Consider the following 13598-nt stretch of genomic DNA (forward strand, 5'->3'; position numbering starts at 1 on the left):
CATAAGAATAATTTGGGAGAAACAAGATTTCTTTGCTGACTTTTCGGTTTCATTTTCTTCAGTGCACTCCCTTAGTCAGTTAGCGTGTCAGTAGTGCCAGGGGATTGACCAAGTCTGCTGCTGGGGGCAGGGGCATGGGCAGGGGCAGGGGCAGGGGCAGGAACCACTGGGGCATGATGCTGGGCTGCTTTGGCTGGTTTTGCGGGAATTGGTTTAGGTGTCAACTCTGCGGCCGCACACAATTGACAAACAGTGAAACCCTTTTTGTGGCACTTCCGTTGCGTTTGTTTGCTAGTTTACAACCCATCCATACCACCCAGCCACCATCCTTCGACCCCCCCTTGCAATTCCCTCGTCCATGTCCTTGTGCTCCTGCTGCCGGCTGCCTGTTGTGACAAAAGTTTATACCCCAAGCATTTGAACTGCATTTCATTACGGCGAGGACCCCAGCAACTGGAACTGCTTCTGGACTCGTTGGAGGGGCCACGTTCTATATGGGGCTTGCGGAATGCAAATGGTGTTGGCGCCATATTGAAAGCTAGGCAAAACTCGGCGGCCAAGGCAGTCCCCGTCCTCCCTTTCACCCATTTTCCACCCTCCAATTTCCATTGCCCGCATTTGCAGCCGCAGCGTCAGTCTTTTGTGGTTTTCAGGGGGCTCTGCAGGGGCTGGAAAAACCCCCAACGAAGCGTATAAGTGGCCCTTATCCCAGCTTGAACTTGGGGGGCGGTACAAACATCACCCGCTCGGCTGTATATTGTATTGGCAAATATTCTCATGACAATAGGAATTTTTATTGAATTTATGCAAAAAATTGCAAATTTCATTTGCCACTAACAAAAAGAGTTGTGTGTTCGCAGTTGTGTAATGGATAGAACATAAAAAAAGTATAGAGAAAAACATTTTCCATATTTCTGCAGTATCCAGCATGTTGTTTTTTCGTGTGGCCAAATTTTGTGTTTATGAAAAGTGGGCGGGAACTAGAAAGGAAAGTGACACCAATTGAAATGGCAGGATATGCATTTGTTGTTTGATTGAAACCTGAAATTAAAATTAGTTTTTAATATGCTTTTACTGCCTTCTAAAACGAATTACAACAGAAATGATTTCCAATTTGCATTCATCATAAAATCAAATAGTAAAGTACAATATAATGCTCTAAAATTCAGTTTTGAGTTTTTCCAGGAAATATTCTATGTATTTTTTATCTTTTGGTGCTCTGTTGAATAGACGAGCATTGGAAATGGCAATGTTGGATTCGGCCTCATTGTTTAGACGAGCCAGAGCTCCGGCTCTATAAAGCCAGGCCTTTAAATGAAGAGGATCCAGCTTGAAGATCACATAGTCTAGATCAAAAAGGGCCAGTTTGAAGTCTCTTTTTCTGAGGAAAGTAATTTTTGAGAAGCCTATTTTCATATTCCCTTAAAAGACATAGACTTACTTGATTTTAGCCAGGGCACGGTTACAATAAAGTACTGGCGAATCGGACACGTATTGAATAGCCTTTGAGTAATAATAAATAGCCTTTTCAAAGTTAGTGCGGCGGTATTCTTCGTTACCCAGCCTAATTTTTTTTTTGGAAATTAGAATAAAATTAAATATAATAATAAATAACTAAATAAATTAATTCATAGATATTCCCTACCTCCGAAAACTATCTGCTACAACTTCTCGATCTCGTCGAGCCTCTGCGCGATCCTTTGGTGATGTGTCAATCTGTCGCATACAGGTAATTTGATTGGTATTGGAGCTCTTTTGGACCTTTTTAAAGTGTCTTGAAGATTTCTTGCGAATATCCCGGAAGAACACTACAAAACTGGTGTCTGTCACACCTTCTGAAAGGTCAACCTCCGGTTTTTTCTCCTCCTTGCCCTTGGTGCCAGTGCTGTGAAATAAATAAAGGGGTAAACCATTTAAATTAACAGATCTGCTAAGAATATTTATATATTCATACTCCATTTTATTGGCATTCAAAAGATCATCCAGCTGTCTCGTTACATCCATAATTAATGAACGTTGATTTAAGAAGCTTTCATCGGCATCCATTTTTTGTGATTTTCTTCAGCTTTCTAGTATTCGATCTATTTGTAACCCAGTGTAGAAATTAACTGACAGACCGAACTTTCATTTTTTCGATGGCCAACTTGGCTAATCTTTTCGAGAAAGCAATTATCATTATGTTCAGTCTAATGCCTCTTGACTTCACTTCACTGGCTGCGCTTGCAACGTGCAACATGTGTATGCTGGCAAATTAGACAGACAAGCCAACTGACATCTGGCTCGTTAGCCAAGAAGCAGCCTGTGGTTTTTCAGATTAGCTCAATTAAAATTTTGTGGCATTAGGATTGCCTTGCCAGTCAGCAGCAGCAGCAGTTGCATGACGCTTCGTGTGGCATATAAAAGTCTACGAAAAACATTATACACCCCAACCTTCACCTCCACCTCCACACACATTTTCATCTTTATTTGTGCCTGAAATTATTTAATTGAGTTTGTTTGAAAATTTCTTTTAAATTAAGAAAGTTTTTGCACGTGACGTTTTTTCACTCTCGTGGTGATTCACAACTTTATTTGTCCCCGTGCAGAAGGGTGAGTTCGGTGGCAGGATGAGGTTCGACCAAAGCAGCACGTGCTGCCACCCAGCTGGCAAAGTAAAGTTTGTGCCCTTTTCTATTTTTTGGTTTTTGTGTCATATCTAGGGTAATCCAAATGATAATAACCCGATTAAATCGCGCATATGTCAGTCCATGTGGGAGTAGAGCTGGCCGAAAGTTGAAGCGGCTTATTTATTTGTATATCTGTAAAAACGTATTAAAACACTATTATTTTGTTGCCATTTTCTCAGTTGTTGTAATAAATAAAGTAAACAATTAAGCAGGGTGGATAGCAAAGGAATATATTTAATTTTTTCATAAAATAAAATATGTTTTTTGGTCAATGGTAATGAAATTGACTGCAGAATTTCATTTTACCAATGGATAACCCCCAAATATACTTTTAGGATCAATTCTAAGTAATGAAACTACAGCTATCTGCAATAAAGTCATATTTAGCTTAAAGGTGGTAATTTTGTTCATCATTTTTTATCAGCACATCACTTGGACGCATATTATTTTCAATTTTCCATTAAATGTGGCGCACGTCTTGCTGAATTTGCTCATTAATATTGGTTAGGAGTCGCTGCAGCTTTGAGTTCCACAGACAGGATGGTCAGTGGCCCAGTAACCCACTGCGTGGCATGCAGCACAACCTTAACCCAATAAATACGACCTAATATATTTTAAAGAAATATTATTTTATATTTTATTGGCACTTTTGAATAAAGAAGTATTTTTTTCTAAAGACATACAAATCTAGCAGGCAATCTTAAAAATGTTTACCTTTTAATTTCATTTCGAATAACTTTGGAGCAATAAAAAATCGTATTCTGTTATGGTAGAAAATTAAAAGAAACATTAATATTTTTAATAAAATAATAATATGATATATTGTATAATCTCTTGGATATCAGCTTTAATAAAATATAGGAATTTTGTGAATGGTCTATTTCTTGGCCCCGCTTTTTTTTTATGGGTTAACCTGGGGGTGGACTATCCTGACTAAATGTGCGAACATTGCAAAAGCTTGGCATAGTTACAGGCGATGCTGCGATGCTGTCACGCGGACATTGACGACTGCGTTGACAAGTGGCTCTGGCAGCAGGACGACAACAACATCAGGAAGGGACGGCCAGGACGACAAGGACGAAGGACGTGTGAGCGTCCCTGGAGAAATGTGTCAAGCGCGGCGACTTGAGTTGCATAACCAAGCAGGAAGTGGCAAGTCGATGGCGGGGGGCAAGTATTCCCGGCTCAACGTTAAGCTCGCCAGTGTTTCGAACGTTAAACTTTGCTTGCCCGCTCTCGCCAAGATTCCTTTCGCCCCAACTGCAAAACTATTTTAAAGTCCAGTTTAAAGTTGGGACGGGCTTTGGGCTGCGCTATCAAAAACGCTGACCGCCTGCAGCAGTGCGACTTTTCAGCTCACCTTTTCACCTTTGAAGCGAGTGGAAAGATACAGCAGAAGAAAAATTGTTGGTGAAAAGCCGCCAAAGCACAGGTGAAGGTGCATTTTTAGATACCCTTTAACTGGCACTCAGCATGAAACAATGGACCACTTCAAATTGCCGAATTGCATTAAATTATAGGTTTTTGTTTTACGGTTTCTTTTTAATTTAGCATCAAGAAAGTTTCAATTTAAATTTAATGTATGTTAAGCCAAAAAAAAATTGCAAAATAAATTATTTCTGGCATTTCTTGAAATACAATAAAAATAATATTTAAAGGCCCTAAGTATATTTATTTAATGAATTAATTTGATATCAATAACATGTTTCTTAATGTTTAAAAATTCTAAAAATACTTAAGAAAATATTTTTAATCAATAAAATCATTTTGCGATTAAATTGGTTAAATATTAATACTGATTTATCGAAAAAATTTTAATTGTTTAATTTTTTTATAGTCCCTACAATTTGATTCCAAACAAGCTTAGCAGGGGCTTATACCCTTTAAACCTTTGTTCTCGGGGTGTTTCCCGAAAAGGGCCTGTGCCAGTCAAGGTTCAACTCCAGCGACAGGCGGTATGTAGCCAAAGACAAGCAAAGATTATACATTGCCCAGCCGGCGGGCATGCTTTGTAAGCGAGCTGGAAAAAGCAGAAAAAAAGCAAAGCAAAAATAAAAGAGCAGTAGGGCGCGAAGAACGTGCAGAAATAAATTGCATAAACGCTGGCGCGCGCGGCAAAAAAGCAGAAAGCAAACATGTTTAAAATGTTGTTATTCACACACACAGTGAGCAGGCAGGCAGGAAGAGGGGGGCTGGAACTCCGACCGCCGAAAGGACCTCAAACTTCGTCCTTGCCCCCAAAAGGCCTCCCGCCCAACTGACACAAAGATTTGCCTGCGCCCTTTTGCAACATTGTTTGTGGGCCTTGTTCCTTGATTTTTACCCACTTTCCCTTTGTACTTGGCCCATCCCTATTTGCTATCTACCTTTTGCCGTGTTTTATTTACCTTGTTAACCTTTTCATGTTGACAAACTGCGGAAATGTTGGTGTGTTCGCTTGTAACACGGCGATATGAAAAGTGGAAATCTCTGGAAATTTGTTATAAGCGAAAACTGTCTCACTGGAGCTTCGGAAAGATATAAGGAAAAATATTGCATAATATATATTTATAACACGCTTGTGGGGCACCAGTCCATTGTGATAAAACTTTAATCTTGCGTTGCACTTATTTTTTTTGGAAATTTTTATTAAATTTCAAACATAATCAAAGCCGCAAACATTTTTATTAAAAAAAACTGAAAAGCAATTTGAATATACAAATTTAATATGCAACAAACAACACACAAACAAAATTTGAATTCATTTTTAGCCCCGGCACTTTCCGAACATACATATAAATTTTTTTAATAAGTTTATCAGGCAAAATTGAGCGAGTCAAAGGCAGGCTCACATTATACTTATCAAGTATACGCCATGTGTTACCCGCAGCAGAAGCAGCAACGAGGAGAAACCAAATTAAATGCTAAATTAAAAATAAGATCAAAAGGATTTGGCAGAGGCTGGTGCGTAGGCAGAGGCACAGAAAGAAATAAGCATTTTTCATTATATTTTTTAATCTTTTTTGTGTTTTGTAACTTTTAATATTGCGCCGTAGAATTTGCATTTGATATTTGCATGTTGAGTGTGCGCTGGTGTCCTTTATTGTGTGTGTTTCCTGGGACAGGACAGGATAAGCGTATTAACATGCAAGGCATATTAGGGATAACTGCAACACACAGCAGACACACGAGAGTCGGGGGACAAAACAGGACAAAACCAATAATGCGCATATTAGACTTGATGATGATGACAATGATGATGCGCCCGCCCTTCGGACCTGACTACTCGTCTCTCTCTTTTTGCATACCTTCTCAAGGGATCATATAAAATTTTTAACTAATTTAATTATATAATTTAATTAAATTTAATTATAATTATACAGATATTGATTTCAGAACATATTCTTTATATTCGTATTTCTCTCATCTTTGGGAACATACTCATGATGTATAATGATTACAAGTTAATCGTCGATAATATTTATCTAAATTTTCTACCAAAAAGTAAAGCGCTATATGACTCTAATGCAGAAAAAAAATTTAACTAATCGCTTAACTAAGTAGCTTATAGCAAAAGTTCCTTGGAAATATTGCTTGGTATACCAACTATAGCTCAAACTATCTATTCGATTTAAAGAGTCCATTTTATTTCAATGATAGACTTTAAAATTTCACTACTTAAGTGATCGTAAAGGGTATTCCCATCTTCGATCTCTAAACCTAAACTTAAAATCAGCTCCTTCCTCTTCATTTCAAATTGATGTTGTTGTGGCTATTGTTTCTTTCGAATTGACCGCAGTGAGCTCATGTCGGTTGCATTTTGTTTGTGTGCGAAACTGGGCTGCATTCTGATGGGGAAAAGGAAGGGAAAAAGTAGGGGATCGGACCCAGATGTTGGGCCAGGATGCGGTGCAGCGAGGGGAGCCTTTTCCCGGACGAGGGCCGGCACTTCGTCTAAGCCAAAAACGTGCACAGTCTCTGGCAATCAACTTTAATAACATCACAGAATGTCAATAAATCCACAAAATGGTTGAGCCATCCTTGCAGTTACTCTCGGCTTCTCATCCCCATCCTGTTGGTCCTGCATCCTTTCCTCAGATGATGATGATGATGATGATGACGGTGCTGCCCCTGCCGGGACTTTAGCTGATGTCCAGCAAGAGTATCATTAACAAAAGGAACTGCGTGCTGCAGCTGACCGAAAAGAGATGCCACAATACCGATCCATCTCCCTGCCATCCACATCCTATTTTTCCCTTCCCCGTTGCAATTGAGGCAACCTCTTTTAACCGGATGAAAGCAACTCGAGCTGCTTATTGGATAGAGGCCACAGCACTTCTCATATAGCCAAAAGGTCTGCAGCAATTGATAGGCAAAAAAAGGGAAACTTAAGGCTCTCACACTCAAATTATTGCTGAACTGGTAGCCTGAAATCCGTTTTTGGCATGCCAACTCATTGAAAAGGGATCAAGCTTAATGAAAAATGTTCATCTAATATGGGTTATTAGTGCAACCCTTACAATAAGCTTAAAGTTGAAGAAATACAATGGGATGCATTTTCAAAAGCTCAAATTTACACATTCCAGAGTAAAAACCAATAAAGCAAATCCACTTCCCTTATCATCGAATCACAGACAACAAATCAAAAGCTGGCGCATTGATTTGACAACTTCAACATACAATTAAATATTTAATGAATTATTTCAACTTATCGGCCCTGCAACAGTGCAATCCAAGCCCAAACCCCCAGGTTCAAAGCTGCAAATGTGCGGGTATTTACAGAACCGAACACACGCTGCACCATAATATATGGTTAAATCTGTGTTTTATTTATCCACACACAATTGACACTCGGCGCGACCCTAAGCACATTTATCATCCAACAATAATCCCCCAATGGTGTGTATCATATCCGCAAGCCCCCTGCCCATCCCGTAACTTCTGTCGTCCTCAATGGGCCTTTCTCCTTGCCATCAGCTTAAAGCGACAAAATTGTTTATGATTATCATTTAGCGAATATTTATGGACAACGAAAGGCGGCGGCACAAAAAATATGGGAATAAATAAATAAATAAGTGCAATATTATTTTCGTATATATTACATCATCGATTATTTGCTTTTACTGGCATTTATCGATAACAAAAGAAGTAAAAAATGCAACTCTGACGAATCAAAGGGAATATTGTACACACTACCAAAGGGAACAGTGTTTTATGAAAGAAACCAAGGAAGACGAGGTATTTTGATTGACTCCAAGTGTAGTCTCCTATGCTTCAGCTATCATATTTATTCATACCCCAAAATATTCGACTGGCTAACTATTAAACAATGAGATTTATTTATGACGTTTATCCACCTACGAAGGTCAACTACTTAGGGTCACAGTACCCCTTCTAAACACCTCCAATCGCAGCAGCAGGCAATAAATTCCATCCTGTCTTGGCATTTGCTTAAATCCACATCTCATCCTCCGAGGAGACCTTGGCCGAAAATTCCTGAAATGTCTGGGAAACATTTGCGCAATGCATGAATGCAACAAATTGCTGAACAGACTCTAAACCCTACCCCATCTTCGGCCTCGCACCTAATTGTCCAGGTGGAAGGTGTGTAATTTATCATTCTAGCAGGCCAATTTTGCATTGCAGATTGTCAGTTTGGTAGGAGGGGTAAGGATATTTCGAACCGAAAAATAATATTTAAGGCCAAAAGAGAGTTCAATCTTGGCGCAATCCAATCCAAATTTATCATACGGCCGTATGCTTTTACCAATATGTATTTAAACTATAAAACAACAAGGCAAAAACCAACACCACTGTTTGTTCAATGAATGGTCAATGCAATGTAATTCAGCCCTCCTGCAATTCTTGAAAACGTGGCGATAATAAATTTATGGAAATGGCACTAAATATTTTATTATTGCTAAATATGCAACAATGCAGTATCGCTTCGGTGTCTGTGCAAACGCATAAAACAATCGCCTGTAACAACTGAGTGCACTGCCTGCAAATGTGGAGGGCCGGAAAAGGCGGGTGGAAAGGTGGGAGAAAGTGGGTGAAATGGTGGGTGCCTGGGTGGAGCGGTAAGCCAAGTGCATGAGAGATGGCAACTGCCAACCTGCGCTCGCTGACAATGCATATAAATTATAAATACACAGATACACCTCAGATACGCAATACGCATGCCAACAGCGAAATGGTTCGAGTTCTGTGTGGGGAGGGGGCAAAATGGGGATGGTTGAAACGTGGCCAGGCAAAATTTAATTTCTGCTTACTGGAAAAACTCGGGAAAAGCCGTTCGACCAATATGAAATTGATAAAATATTTGGAAAATATTTAAATGCTGTGTAAATGAAAATACAGCTGCAAATGCGTTCCATTAATGCTCGAGAATCACCACTTCCAAAAAAAATTCTACTTATTTATGTTTTCACATTCAAAAAGGTTTTCTCTGTTCTCGGAATTAAAAAAAAATTTTATGACAATTAAACTTATTTAATTTCATTTAAAAACCAAAAAATATACATTTTCAAAGAATTGTATTTGTTACCTTACATTTATTTTATATTTGTAAATGGTTAGTAAACATTTTATTTAGAATGCATAAATATTTATTTAAATTTGAAATATAAACAAAAAGTAGAAAGAACTAGAAAATATTATAATGTGTACAGGAATAAGTTCATAAATATGTGTACCATTATTCCATTTGCATTAGAATACATTTGAATATAAAATGATATTTTATATTAGGCCACAACTAAATTAAAGGTTTCCGGTTTATTATGAGCATTTCTATTTTTTTCGGCAAACGCTATATTTATAAATGAAAAATTAACGGAGAAATGCACTTCAAAAATTATAAAGTCCACGTAATATTTCAGTGACTAACCATACAAAATATTAAATGCCATTTATTTAAAAACCCCAAACGCTTTAAATTCCTGGAAGCCCTGCAAGCTATTCTTTATCTTCTGACAAAGGCTATATGTATATAAATCTGCATACAATTTCAATGGCATTGTTGTCGCTGTGTTTTGGCTGCGGTTGCGTTTTGAGTGCGTGCACAGAAACGATTAAAATTTTAAATTTACACGCAATTCTGCACTGGACTTTTGGGTTAACAGAATAGAATGGATTGGGCAGTCGAAAACACCATGTTGACCAGGCGGAAGTGGCGTTTATGATTTGGAACTAATTGCAGCATTGCACGACCAATAAACACAGCGAGGAGTAGACCAGAAAAATGGGATAAGTGGGGGGTGGGGCAAAAGGTCCCAGTGATTTTGTGGGTGGAGGACATTCTGGTGCGGAAGCCATTCGGGGTAATTACAATTGCATTGCGGTTAACGGGCAAGGCACACGCTAAATCACTCGATGGGCTGTGAAACGGGAGGGATTTTCCAATTTTGAATAATGCAACTGCACAGCCACGGGCTAAAGGCAACCGGGGGGAGGGTTTCCAAGGGGCTTTTGAGGGGATTTCGCTGGGCAAGGGTGCCCAGTGCCTCTGCAGGTGGGCCCCAAGAAGCCCCGGTCGCTGCATAAATCAACAAATACACAAATAGCCCGGCGGGCAAATTGGCGACTCGGAGACTTTGACCACAATTCCCCCCAGCCCATCTCAACGCAATACCATCCAAAAGTCCGGGTCTCGGCAATCGGAATACCCCAAGCCAAAGTCCGAAAGGAATCGGCAGCTGCTTCCAAAAGCCATTCCCTTTCCACAATCTCCCCGAGCATTATGGAAATCTCTTGTTGACCTCCACAAATGAGCAAATGCCGAAAACGTTGTTCGAGTCTCAGACATATGCAATTTGCGTATAAATATTTACGCGGCTTTGGCGAAATTAATGGCCTCCCTCCCTCTTTAAGTATAAATATTGCTTTTGGCTCAATTTTCAAGCAGCATATATTTCTTATTTAATGCACTGTTAAATACAATTTGGATTGTATACATAGTTTACTAAGTGAGATAGGATAATTAATGGATGGTAAATAAAGCAGATTTCTCAATGAGTAATTTAATAAGACAGAAATCGATAACATGCAATAAGAAGAACAAGTAGACATTAAAGATTAAAGTAAACAAATTAGAAATTGCTGTTCTTCAAATATATAGGAGTGGAATATAATACATTTAACAACCATGCATGAACAATCTAAAATAATCTTTACACAAATTTGCTATAAAATAACATACATTTAATCGGTGTTTGTTTATTGCATTGTTTAAAGCCGATTTTCTCTAATGTTACACATTTTTATCTCATTACAAATTAATGAACTCTACACAAATATTGCATTATTATTCTGCATTGTCATCGGTATGTTTGAGATGAATACAACAACAAAAAAGTCAGCATTGTAAACAACATGAAATATTTACAAATCAATAGGGGGAAAAGGAGAAAAATTGCTCGTTAAAGATTTAGTATAAATTATTCAAAATGCAAAATGGATTTTCTATTAATTTATGCATGCTCGAAAATAATTAATATATGCATGCAAGCAAGTCCGGCCTTCCCTTCATCAACTAACAAATTAAATAATTAAATGCGATTAAACATTTTTGCCTGCTTAAACAAATTGGCAAGCGCTGTTTGCCAAAGAGTGAGAAGTGCAGATAGAATGAAAATCGAATTAACAAATTGTGCACTCAATCAAAGCGAGTATGGCCTTCGACGGTGGAAAATTCAATCAAAAATCTGCAAATTGCGTTCGGTATAAAAATAACTTAATGAAAAGTGCACGTAGCTGCAGCTTCATTAAATTAATTTAAATCACGTGTGTATGCTGGGGTTAGAGGTGAGTTAATCCCGTCCCCAGAAGGCATTTATGTAGCATTTTCAATAAAAAACAAATACATTGTAATTCTCTGAAAGGCAAATACAATTTAATAAAATTCCTGTCACAACAATCTTTAAAGTTTTGATTTAATTTTGTGTTGCCCATATTAACCCCCAATTGTTTTGAAATTTTGTACATCAAAGAGTTGTTATCTGATTATCTCCGTTGAATTTCAATAAAAATTTGTCGGCGCAAAAGCAGCATTCCAAAAAAGTGAAGGCGATTTCAAGTTGACAGCAATTTGCTGGCGGTTAAGTTGAATTGAATTTTCTGCGGGTCTCCTGATTCGAACAATACAAAAGGATTTCACAGATTCACAGATTTGTTTTGCTGTTGTTTCAACGGATTTGGTCCTGTCTGTCGCCCCCTCGTCCCCCTTGGCCTTTATCAGGCTCATATGCATATATAGATTTTTCTTTAATTTTATTGTTGTTGCCGCCCAGACGGCCAAATCCAAACACAGACGGCCACAGACGGGCCATTCGCATAGACAAATAAACAAATCTCGTCAAGTGCCTGCAACGCACACAGTCGCACGTGGACGTGGATGCAGATATATACATATAGATACAGAGTATCTGGCGGATGTCGGATGGCCCGGCAAATGTGTTTGCGTTTGTCACTTTTGGGGCTCTGCGGTTCGAGATTCATGGAGATGGGCGGACTATGGGTTTTCCAAGGGGTGAAAGAGGAGAGGGGAAAAGCTGGTAGCTGGCTTAGCGAGCGTCAACATTTTGGTAACACACACTTACTCCCTCCATCTCAGTGGGCCACTCGATCCACGCAATTAATTTCTGTATCAGTGCGAGCGAGAGACCAGTTGAAGTGCCCTATGGGGGTTAGGATAAAAAAAGAAAGAAACCCGAGTTGGGGTGCTGACCAGGTGTGAGTTAAAAATTCCCCACTAGGGTTGTGCGCAGGGGTATTAAAAATGAAACCAAAACAAACAGCCGACATCAAAAGCTGCCGAGTGGCGCGACAAAAGGCAGCTGGGCAATATCCGTCCGGCGTGTCCACCTTTTACCCCCTTTTCCGGCCGCCATGGCTGTCTGATTTTTAAGCTGGTCTCGGTTTCCGGTTAAGTATATGACAGTTGCAAGGTCCGTTTTGTAACCAAAGACCATGTCACGGGGAATAGGAGAGTTTGAGCCAGTCTATGAGTGGTCTGGCCACATTTGAGACGGCTTAAAAGGTGTGAGAAATCGGAAATGAGGGAGTATGTATAGTAGGGAATTCTTATTTTCAAATTTTAATTGCTTAAAGGATAAGCTATGGCCGTATGACACTTTCCTAAATTAAGACTGATTGGTTTTTTCCAAGTCTTAGCAACACGCAGAATTAAGGAAGCATTATGACCCAGTGTCTGAAAGCCATTAGTATGAACGATTTCTTTAATTATTCAGATTAGTCCGAAATATGAAAATATTTTATTTAAATAAAAACCAGTTTTTAAGGTTAATCTTTCATATATGATACAAACTCAAGGATATTATTTATTTATTTATTTATTTAACAAATTAAGCTTAGCATACAATGTTAAACTAAAAACTATTTTACCGATCACTGGCTGCAGAGGCCTTCTACAGAAACTCAAGGTAATTATTTAATTAAATTTGTTTCTTCTCAAAAATCAATCAAGTTTTTGGGCAATTCAAAAACCTTTAAAACCTTTAAATTTATATTGAAAAACTTTAGTTGAAACAACTTTTAAAGAATATGTTTTACTCTTTCTGTACTTAATCTGAGTGCCGGCCTGCGCCTAGATTTGACCAAGGACTTAAAGCAGTATATATGCATAAGAGGGGCCGACACGCGACCGCGAAGCTCAGACCGCCAACCAAACCCCTATCCCCTACAGCAAAACCCAAGCCCAAAAGCCGCGCCCATTTCTCTGTAGAATTACCCCTTTTGCCGGCAGCCTCAGACTTCTGGCCAACAGCGAAAACTGATGTTTTTCACGCGCGAGATTTACGAGCGACGTGCATTTTGGGCTACAACGTAAACGCACTTGACGCTCTGCAACCCCTTTCTTTCCCCTCCTCATCAAACCACCTCTGATTCTCTATGCGAACACAGTAAAAAAAAATCGTCTAAAAAAATTTAAAG

The 13598-nt window shown here is 38.9% G+C and overlaps 1 protein-coding gene across 1 annotated transcript; it reads right to left on the bottom strand.

The window, feature by feature from the left end:
* Nucleotides 1-1142: 1142 nt before the first annotated feature.
* On the bottom strand, nt 1143-2095 carry LOC119562954 (tetratricopeptide repeat protein 12). Its single transcript, XM_037876127.1, has 4 exons — nt 1955-2095; nt 1646-1885; nt 1442-1564; nt 1143-1381 (listed from the first exon to the last, which is right to left on the bottom strand). Exons 1-4 carry the CDS (start codon nt 2044-2046, stop codon nt 1159-1161), a joined length of 678 nt encoding a protein of 225 aa, XP_037732055.1. The 5' UTR covers nt 2047-2095; the 3' UTR covers nt 1143-1158.
* Nucleotides 2096-13598: the final 11503 nt, after the last annotated feature.

This window comes from Drosophila subpulchrella, chromosome 3R (assembly GCF_014743375.2).
Source record: "Drosophila subpulchrella strain 33 F10 #4 breed RU33 chromosome 3R, RU_Dsub_v1.1 Primary Assembly, whole genome shotgun sequence".
In the NCBI taxonomy this organism is placed as follows: Eukaryota; Metazoa; Arthropoda; class Insecta; order Diptera; family Drosophilidae; genus Drosophila; species Drosophila subpulchrella.

Bases quoted from the DNA above. Each gene is read 5' to 3' on its own strand.
- LOC119562954 (XM_037876127.1), bottom strand. From the start codon at position 2,046: ATGGATGCCGATGAAAGCTTCTTAAATCAACGTTCATTAATTATGGAT. The intron at 1,565-1,645 runs GTAGGGAATATC...AAAAAAAATTAG, and splicing joins GTAGCAGATAGTTTTCGGAG to GCTGGGTAACGAAGAATACC. The intron at 1,382-1,441 runs GTAAGTCTATGT...TACTTTCCTCAG, and splicing joins CGTGCCCTGGCTAAAATCAA to AAAAAGAGACTTCAAACTGG.